This window comes from Artibeus jamaicensis, unplaced genomic scaffold, assembly GCF_021234435.1.
Source record: "Artibeus jamaicensis isolate MK-2021 breed Jamaican fruit bat unplaced genomic scaffold, CSHL_Jam_final contig_3290, whole genome shotgun sequence".
Taxonomy (NCBI): Eukaryota; Metazoa; Chordata; class Mammalia; order Chiroptera; family Phyllostomidae; genus Artibeus; species Artibeus jamaicensis.
In genome coordinates this window covers 665,444-675,451 of record NW_026521779.1, presented here as the reverse complement: position 1 = coordinate 675,451, position 10,008 = coordinate 665,444, and the positions used below count along the sequence as shown (strand labels likewise).

Below are 10,008 nucleotides of genomic sequence, written 5' to 3'. Positions count from 1 at the left end.
CCTATAACCTCAGTTTTCCCCACTGTGTGTAAGGATGGCAAGAGCCCCTTCTGTCCCACAAAGTGAAGGGCACCTGATTGGTGGTGAGCACTCAAAAGACTTAGGCTTTATTGTCACTGTCTCCATCTGGGCAGGAAGTAGGAAGGTGGCCAGCAGGGCCAGCATGGTCCGTGCACCTGGTGTGCGAGCTGAATGCCTCAGTCCTTCCCTGCGTGTGAGGTGCTTCAGCCTCCCAGCCAGCATGGGTCAGGCAGGCTGAGCCCTCGAGCCCTGGGGGAGACGTGTTGACGCCCCAGGTAAGCACTGTCTCCTTAGTCCACGGCCCAGTGGAACCCCAAAAGTCTGGACCGTTCTGACAGGCCCCTCAGGTCAAGGGCCCCCTGCCCGTGGCCGATGTGGTGCTGTAGGTGGCAGCCGAATCAGGACCTGCTCAGGGTTACCCGTGGTGTCCACCACTCGCAGGTGTGGGAGGCCCAGGAAGGCCTCAGGCGCAATGCTGGTCATGTGAAGCTTATTAGCCCTGGACCAAGAGGCAGGCATGAGGGCATGTGCAAGGGTAGGGGCCACAACCATCCTGACTTCCCCTGAGTTTCCTGGGGTCCCCCACAACCCACCATGGCCCTCCTCTGCCCATCTGGACCCACCCAGCCACCCCGAGGACACCTGAGGAAGAGGACACGCAGGCTTGGCGTGCTGAGGAAGGCTTCGGGGCCCACATAGCTGATGCGGTTGCTCTGCAGGTGTAGCTCCTCAAGGGCCTCGGGCAGGTCGGGAGGCACGAAGGACAGGTCGTTGTGGCTGAGATCCAGCACCTGGGCAGACAAAGCCGGCCCAATGGTGGCTCCAGCTCCTGGGCCAGCTGCTCAGCTAAGCCCCAGACCACGGCCTTCTGAGCCCTTCTCCCCTCTGTGCCCAGCCCAGTCCCTCCTCCCCCTCCCTTGGACCCTCTTTATGGCTGCTGAATTTCTCCCCTCGACAGAGGTAAACAGTCCTTTCTGAGGCAGCCCCTGCTATAGGCACTAGGAGCACAGGCAGGTTCCCACCAGCTGCGGGAGACATTGATTCAACTAGTCATTCATGAAGATGGCACTTAATCCATAGCCTCATGCCCTTCTAACACTCATCATTTACTTATGATTGTTATTGATTGCTTCCTCCCTAACCAGGGTGTCTATGCCAGGGCCCGGAGCCGCATTGCTGTGCCCATTGCCATCTCCAATGCTTACAACAGTGCCCGACACCCACAGATGCTTTAAACTGTGGAATCAATAGTGGTCAAGGGCTGGAGGCCAGTGTTTACTGGGGAGGTAGAGGGAGTGTCTCAGAGGACCAGGCAGCAGGGACAGCACAGCCAGAGGCCTGGAGGCTGGATCTGACTTATCCACACCAAAGTTAGCCTCCCATGGGGTGCTGTTTTTGTGGTATTTTCCAACGGCCTTGTGGCGGAGGGACTGGTCAGGCAGGAGGATGGAGGGGCCATGGGGACAGTGTGGCTAACTAGCCCACCCCTGACCTGCAGGGCCCGTAGCTCATGCCAGGTGCCTGGCTCGATGTCGCCTACTCGGAGTCGGTTGTGTGCCAGGCTGAGCTCCCGCAGCTGGTCCAAACCAGCCAGCAGCTCAGGCTCTAGGGTCCGCAGCTGGTTGCGCTGCAGCCGCAGGGTGTGCAGGCCAGCAGGCAGACCTGTAGGCACCCGAGTCAGCTGATTGCCTGCAAGGTCAAGGGTGCGTAGGGCACGCAGTGGTCGGAAGGCTCGGTGGTGCACATGGGCACTGGCCAGGCGGTTATAGGCCAGGTTGAGCTCCGCCAGGCCTGGCATAGCAGCCAGGTCACGGGCTCCAAGTGCGGCTACACGATTGTGGGGAAGCATCAGGGACTGCAGACGGCGGGGCAGTGCCAGGGGCACGCGCTCCAGTCTATTTCCATAGACGTGCAGTGTGTGCAGGCCCCGCAGAGGCCGCAGCGCCCCTGCAGGCAGCCCAGCTGCCCCCAGCTGGTTGTGCTGAAGCAGCAGGTAGCGCAGTCCCCTTGCCCCACGCAGCCGGGCTGCCTCCACCTGTTGGATATGGTTTCGGCCCAGGTGCAGCACAGCCAGGGTGCGGGGCAGGCCAGTAGGCACTGTAGCCAGCCGATTGTGGGACAGGTCCAGGTACTCAAGGCGGTGCAGTTTGCTGGTGGGGGAGAGGGTTGGCATCGGTCTGGGTGCCCAGTGCCAGGGACCAGGTAGATCTCTAATGAGGGGCAGGAGGGCTGAGTGGTGCTGAGATGTCAGCTGGAAATTCCGACTTTTGGGGTGGTGAGCAGAGAGATTTGCGTGGGAGGTATACTTGGGGTGATCAAGGCTGGTTCTGGCCTAAGGATTAGACGTGGGGGTGACCAGGACAGAGTTCTGGGTCCAGATATATAGATGACAGCTGTAATATTGGATAACAAGATGACTGAACAAGGTAGCTGGGAGTAAGGATGGCTGCCAGGTGCTAGGCCAAGCCTGGCACACAGTAGGTGCTCACCAAATGAATCTGTGGGTTACGAGTGATACTGAGGAGGGGGACAAAGTGTGGGGGCCCCAGACCCAAAATCCTCAGCCCCTATTGCCAACATGAGGCTACACCCCATCCCACCCTGTCCCAGTCCCCACCTGAAGGTGGTGGCATCCAGGCCACTGTCCGTCAGCTGGTTGTGTTGGAGGTAGAGCTCACGGAGGTGTGTCTGGCGGCTCAGAGCTCCTCTGGGTACCTTGGAGATGAGGTTGTTCTGGGAAGGGAGGAGAGAATGACACCCAGGGTCCAGGATAGAGAGCAGTGGAGGGCCATCGAAGGCTCTTGAATAAGGGAGAGATAGACCAGCTGGCTCTAGCAAGCCTGCTCAGAGAGTACTTGTGACTGGCTTGTGCTGGTGGTAGAAACTCAGAAAGATGTTTCTGACTGCTGGAATTCCGAGGAGGCAGAGGGGTCTCCCAGGAGAGAGGTGAAGGGGGCCAGGTAGGCAGTGAGGGGAGGAGTGGCACCTGCAGGTGGAGCCGCTCCAGAGAGGGTGGCAGGCTGGGTGGCAGGTAGCTGAGCTGGTTGTTGGAGAGGCTGAGGGTGGTGATGGCCTCAGAGCCATGAAAGGCATCGGGGGGCAGGCCAGCGTTGCTCAGCTGGTTGTTGTGGAGGTACACGGACCTAAGGGGAGCCCAGGGGCAGACTCCAGCCGCCAGCCCGCCCCTGGGCTCCCCACCACTCCCTTTGCACCCCAGCTAAGGGGTGCCTTCATTGTGTGTGTGTTCATGCATTGTTCTCCAGACAGAGCATCCAGGGTCCTGTACCCCCCGACCACCCAGGGCAGGTTTATGACCTCCCTCAGACCCACGGTGGGGAGTGACCTGAGGCCTGGGGCTGGGCCGGGCAGGGGCTACCTGAGCTCAGGCTTTTCCCCAAAGGTGAGTGGGAAGATCTCCGTCACTTGGTTGGCAGCCAAATCCGCTACTCGGAGGGAACGAGGCAGAAACTGGGGGGCCACCGAGAGCTGCAGGAGCACAGTGCGCTGGTCCTGGTGGCACCTTCCAGCCCCATGCTGTCCCCTCTGCACTCTGTGCTGTGTGACCTGGCTGGGGTGGGTGGGGTGGGGGTTGGTGGGAGCTCACCTTGTTGTGGGCCACGTAGATGTGCTGCAGCTGGGTGAGGGACTCAAAGGCCTCGTCGGGCAGGCCTGGGAGCGGGGCAGGCATTGAGGGGACCCCAGGCCTAGCAGGGGGCAGGGGGCGTCTGTGCTCCCAGCTGCCCCCAGGCTCCTGGCCAAAGACTGGCAGAGACTCTTCCAGGCACCCCCCTCCCAGTCCACAAAAGCCACAGCCCCCCTTCCCCCATCCTGTGAGTTTCCATCCTGCTCAGCAAAGGGCAGTTCTGGGAACTGCCACAGAGCTGCCCACAGACCCAGCACAGGGGAGGGAGAGGGCTGCTGGGACCAAGCCAGGGAGGGGCAGCCTTCTGTGGCCCCTCACCCTCTGAGGAGATGCGGTTGTTGTGCAGATTGAGGGTTCGGAGACTGCTGAGGCGGGACAGCTCGTTGTAGGGGAGCTCCTGGAGCTGGTTGTTCTGGGGGGGCATTCACACCCCTGACTCAGATGACCCTGAGCCCTCAACAAGAGCCCCCAGCCCTCATTCTCAGCTCCTCATCATGCTGAGAGCCCCAACACCCCATTACCTCCGTAACTGATCCCAAATACCTCCCACCCCTTCATCAAAAATACACTGAGCTCCAACACCCCATCCACCCCTTCGGTTGACTTCTGACACTCATCACCTTTAGCCCAGACAACCCCATAACTGCCAAGATGTTAACCCCCTACATCCCCACAACCTCAGTCCCTCCCACATCCAATAGCTGTTCCCCCACCTCCAACGCTTGTCAAGACCAATTTCCATCAGTGCCAAGACCCACACGCCCAATGCACATGGACCCCACACCCGTTGCTCTCAATTCCAGCACTTCCCATGCTTACCCCGCTTCACCCTACCCCTGCAATGTCCCCCTCCTCACCTGCAGGGAGAGTTGCTGAGCGTCCTTGGTGATGTTGTGGGGGAACACCCTCAGGTCCAGGCCATCACAGTCCACTGTGTCAGCTCGGGGGCAGGAACAGCGTGGGGGGCAGGCCCGGGGTGGGGGCTGCGAGCTCTCCCCCAGGTGGGGGAAAGTCGGGTCCTCCATGCCTGCGGTGGTTGGGGGGCCCAGCAGCAGCAGGAGCAGCAGCAGCAGGCTCAGCAGCTGGGAGTGGAAGACAGATCAGGGTGGCGCCAGGTTTGTCAGGGGGTCACCAGGATGACAGGAACATCCCCCAGGGGGTGTAGGGGCTGGTACCCTCATACCTTCCCCAACCCCACCTCACCATAGCCAGCCCCAGTTCAGCTGTCTTGCCCGAACTGCCGACCAGGACTTCCTAATGGAAACCAGACGGTCACCTCCTGGAGCCTCTGTCTTGGCCGCCACTGATCCCCATCTCTTGGCACAGGACACCCTCCCTGCAGCCTGTTCCCCCAGGGACTCAAGAGAGCTGGCCCACCCCCTTGCCTGCCTTGGGAAGGGTGGGTGGGCTGGTGGGTGGGGTTGTGAAGGAAGGCTAGCCTGTCCCCTTGGTCCCCCACCCCAACCCCCCCAGTTCTGCTTGCGTAACCTAAGCCAGCCTGGGCCAGGCCACAGGAGCAAGGAATGTTTGGGGGAAAGCTGAGATTCACCCTGTATGGTATTTGGGCCGACCGCAGGAGTAGGAGTGGAGGCAGAGGAGTGGGGGATGCTTTAGCTTGCTGGATGGTCCCCAAGGAACTGAGGTTGGCAGCGAGGGGTCAGGGCAGGCCTGTGCGCAGCCTGTGCTCAGCATGCCAGCCCAGACACCAACCTGAAGGCTCTCAGCCAGGTCTGCTCTCTGGGACCCTCCTCCCTCCACCAGCTGGCCTCAATGGCAGCCAGCCCCCCCAAATAGCCAAAGCTGCCGCCTGAAAGGAAATTACACATATGGAGGCAACAGCCTGGCGTTTAAGGATGTGCACTTGGTGCCAGCCTGCCTGGGCTTGAACCTAGACTCAGCCACCTCTCTGGGCCTCGTTTTTCCACTCTGCAAAATGAGGAAAAGGTTGTCTGTCTCACCTCCCAGGATGGGTGTGAGGATTAAATCAGGTAATGCCTGAGAAGTGGGAAGACAATACCCGACACATCCCAGGCCCTCGATGACAGAGCTGCAGTGTGTGCCACCAGGTGAGGAAACCAGTCTCTGCCCCTAGCCTTGTGGTGGACAGAGAGCCAGAGGCAGAGGAAGGACAAGGGGCCAGGTACAGAAAGTCTCCAGGGCAGAAAGTCCTGGGTGCCTAGCAATGCACAAAACTGGAAAAACAAGGACCTCACCCCCAGGGTAATCTTTCCTCCCCTAGCATGTTGCTGGTCGGACTCTCCCCTGGCCTTTCCTCCCCTGGCTTGTCACTCACTAGTCATGTGGTTCCCCCTTAGAGGAGGAACAAGAGGCCAAAGAGTAGCCGCATTTGACTCCCATGTGGGCCCTCGCACAACCACTCCCTTAAGCATTCATCCCTGGGGATAACATCTAGGCGTCAGTTCTGTCTCAGCTCCTGGCCTGGAAAAGCACAGCATGTCCAGGGTGGGGAAACAGCACCGTAGCTGATGGATCAGCCCCAATGCAGTCTACTGATGGCTCCCTTCCCTAGTGCTGACCAATCAGTAGAGACCACGACCCTGAAAGGACACACCTGGAAAAGCTAATGAATATTCTATTGGGATCCTCCCCCTGGGACCTCCCCTAAGATCCCCGAACTTTAGAGAGGGGATAAAAGTCCCACAGGAAGGAGGACCCAGCCTGGCTCTCTCTCCTGTCCTCTCTCTCTAGAGCACACCTACGCCTTTCCTCCTCTCCTTACCCCAGGCATGCATATCCTTGCTCTTTTACTCCTCAGTTCCACGGGCCCACATTTTGCCTCTGTAACTTGTCTCCTGGGCCCACACAGCCCAGCTGGCTTGCTTCTTCCATGGTTTACTTCTACTATATTGGTGACTTTCTAAAAAATTTTTGCTTGTATTTGACTCTTGGCTCTGAATTCTTTCTTAGCCAGCGCTCAAGTACTGAGGTTGCAGAAGAGAGGTTCAATCGCTAACAACACTCTGGTGCCATTTTGCCACCAATCTGTCCCTGAGACATGCCACTTACTCGTGGGGTGACTTCAGACAAATCGTTTTCCTACCCCAACCTCAGCTTTCCCACACATGAAATGGGGATGACAAAAGACCATTCCTCAAAGAGTTGCCACAAGGCAAAACCAGTAGCAGACAGGACGTTCTAAGACCACATCTGACTCTCACAAATGCTCAGTGGCTGAGAGGATGGGCTGCATGAAGGGCATGAAGGGGTCAGGATCCCTTGGAAACAGCCCTTGAGACAAGGACTGAGTGCATTTTGTGTTGGAGAAAGAAGCTGCAGGGAAGTGGGGAGGTGACAGAAGGAAGGAAGGGAGCAAGCAGTCAATAACCAACAAGTTATCACTGGGGTTATCAACTTGCCTGGATCTTGCCTGTCTTAGCATTCAAAATCCTGTTTCCCAGAAAACCCTTAGTCTGGACAAATTTGGGTGATTGGTTGCTCTTGCTATCAAGCAAGTCCCTGCCATAGGCCACCGGGGCTCCGTCATGCCGCGAAGCACTAGGAGATTGTGTAGGACACACACCTAAGAGTCATTCACCTGAAGGGCAAGGGAGTGGGGATATCGATCCTGTAGCTCACTCCATTGGTCACTGATGGAGGGCCGCCCCCAAGGGGCCTGAACTCTACTGTACTTTGAAATGAGCAGGCTCTAGTTCTAAAGAGATATACCTAGCTACCTGATGGTGAGGCCCAGGGGGCATGGAAGAGCCCAGGTAACCCCTGCTATGGGTGGCTATGGGGTACAGACAGCAGGGGAATGGCATCAGTGAGGTGCATCGGGTGGGCTGTTAGAAGGGAGCGAGATATGGGAGAATGGTGGAGAGAGAGGCTATCTGTATTATTTATTAATCTCCCTTCCACAGGGGTGGAAACTTGGCCCCAAAGAGGTAGTCATTTGCCCACATTTCCCAGGATTGTGCAGCCTTGTGAGGGGGGCCCTCAGAGCCCCTCAGGGCTGGGGGGCAGGAGACCAGTCTTAACCTTGGTCAAAAGAGAACAATAAGCCCCACCCTGAGTTCTCCGTGTGGTACTGATGGCCACTAGTTTGGACATTGTGTAGCAGAGTAAGGGGGCCAGTCCCAGTGAGATACTTTGCTACTACTGCACAGATCCTAGTGCCAGGGAAGCAGAATGATAGCCAAGCTGTTTGAGTTTCTGGCAGGCCTCCTTCAGTTGCAAAGTATGGAGAACCCAAACCAAACAAACGAATGCAAACAATAGCATTTATTGACTCATGAATAAAATATTGGGAGATGTGTTCTTCAGGTATAGCTGAATCCAGCAGCTTAAGTGACATCCTACAACCGGTTTTCTCTCTACGTCTCTGTTCTACCAGCAGGCTTCTCAGTGTAGTGCCAGGATAACTCCAGCTGTAGTCCAGAGGAAAGCCCCAAGCTTGAATCTCATTGGCCTAGCTTTGGTCACATGTTCATATGGAGCCAATCTCGGTGGCCAGAGGGATAGAATGTACTGATCGGCTAGGAACCTAACCACCAGTCTTATAAATGGCCTTAGCTCTCTGCAAGAAACTCCCTTTCCTTTCTTTACCCAGCCCACCCTACCTCTTCCCAGTCCAGCCCAGTGGTGTCCTTCCCTATCCTGCCTCGTCCAGCCAAGCAGGGAGTTCTGTAGGGACAGAGGTGGAGTGTGGCTAACCAGTGTTGATCCTGGCACAATCGACATTTAGTACACCTTTATGGAGTGCAAGAAGAATTGTCCTAAATGTGGAAAGGTTTGCGTGGGAAGGGAGTGTTGGGGTCTCTCAGTTACTCTGAGGCTCTGATCTCAGAGGAGGAAGGACTGTAGAGTCAGGGGGACAAGGGACAGCTGCAGTAATGATGTGAGCAGCTATTGCAGGAATCTGGTCTCATTTTGGTTGCTGTGGGCGAAGAGAGTGTGGTTGATGTGGGAGGAAAAGGTTGATGGGAAGAGTAATTTTCCAATTAGAAAAGGAGGGGTCTTAATTCAGAACCGGTTAATGGCTTTAAGGCTGACCTTGGGCCCACCCCTTCTCATTCTCTGATAGCATCCAACCTCAAGACGCAGGCTTTCAGGATCTGGACCCAATCCATAAAATCACTGATATTTAGCTGAGCATAGGCTGCCTGGAATAAAAAACTACACCTCCCAGCCTTCCTTGTAGTTATATGCAGGATGTAAGCAGAAGTAGTATATACACCTTTGAGGAAAATGGGGTGTCTTTATCTTTCCTACTGTTGGAACTTAGATGTGATAGCTGGAACTCCATCAGCCATTTTGGGCTATGACATCAACTTGAGAATAAAGGCCTTGAATGGTGTAGCAACATCATAGAAGCAACCTGAGTCTCACATACCTTGGAAGGCTGTGCCATCCTTGGACAGTGTTTTGATCACTACCTATTTACCCCGTTGGTGAAGGAGGGAATCATATGCCCTAAATAGTTCAAGATGGCCAAACACATGACACCTAACACTGGATAGAAGAGATAGGTGTCAGTTTATTAGTCACATATACTTAAACCTCAGAAGAGAACCCTGCACACGTGCAAAGGCACATGTGGGTGGTACATTCTGAAGCAGAGTCAAGAAGCAGGGACTGTGGGAGGCAAGCTTTGTCATGACAAAAGAGTGGTGACCTCTGGTTCCCAGTGCAGAATGTGATTGGTTCTTTAGGATAATTTCTTAGGTTGGCAGAGAGGTTAAATCCATTAGGTTGAGGACCAGATTGGGTGCAGCTGGTCTGGATGATAGAGGAACTAGCCATGTGGGGAGACTCCCATGGGGTGGAGGGGAACTACTGACAAAAGTAGGGAAACTAATGACAAGAGCGTTGGGGCTCTATAAACCTCAAAGCAGCCAGAATTGTAGGCCTTTCAATGCAACTCACTCTGTTCATCATAGACATGAGAGAAATCTGATCTGACACCTCTCCTGTTTAAGCCACTATTTCTCTTTTATTTCATCTCTTCTTGCTCCTTTCAAAACAAAACAAAACAAAACAAAACAAAACAAAACAAAACAAAAAACATGATTCTAATTATAACAGATACAAGGAATAGCCACAGAGGAAGAGTTGAAGCCACAGAATGGATGATGTCTGTCAAGGAGAAAGGATAGAATGAAAAGAAAAGGAAACGAAGACAGACCCCTGGGGAGGGCTGATGCTCAAGGAGCGGGTGGAGAAAAACAGGCCTCGGCCATGGAGATGGAGGGTCAGAAAGAGATAAAAAGCCTGAAAAGTATGGTAAAACTGAAAATGCTCCTGCCATGTACTTGGGATGTTTAATTGTATAGGTCAAATATAAAATTATATTGCAAAATTATACTGGGTCACAGAGGGACCAG

General features: G+C 55.4%; 1 protein-coding gene across 1 annotated transcript; it reads right to left on the bottom strand.

The window, feature by feature from the left end:
- Nucleotides 1-369: 369 nt before the first annotated feature.
- Nucleotides 370-9,035, bottom strand: PODNL1 (podocan like 1). Its single transcript, XM_037145520.2, has 10 exons — nt 9,018-9,035; nt 4,522-4,746; nt 3,983-4,076; nt 3,626-3,690; nt 3,398-3,507; nt 3,008-3,164; nt 2,639-2,754; nt 1,514-2,171; nt 664-812; nt 370-520 (listed from the first exon to the last, which is right to left on the bottom strand). Exons 1-10 carry the CDS (start codon nt 9,033-9,035, stop codon nt 370-372), a joined length of 1,743 nt encoding a protein of 580 aa, XP_037001415.2.
- Nucleotides 9,036-10,008: the final 973 nt, after the last annotated feature.

What these genes read in the sequence shown, in the direction of transcription:
- PODNL1 (XM_037145520.2), bottom strand. An exon ending in TGGAGCGGCTCCACCTGCAG is followed by an intron (nt 2,755 to 3,007) that starts GTGCCACTCCTC and finishes CTCCCTTCCCAG; the next exon opens with AACAACCTCATCTCCAAGGT. An exon ending in ATGAGCTACGGGCCCTGCAG is followed by an intron (nt 813 to 1,513) that starts GTCAGGGGTGGG and finishes TTGTCTGCCCAG; the next exon opens with GTGCTGGATCTCAGCCACAA.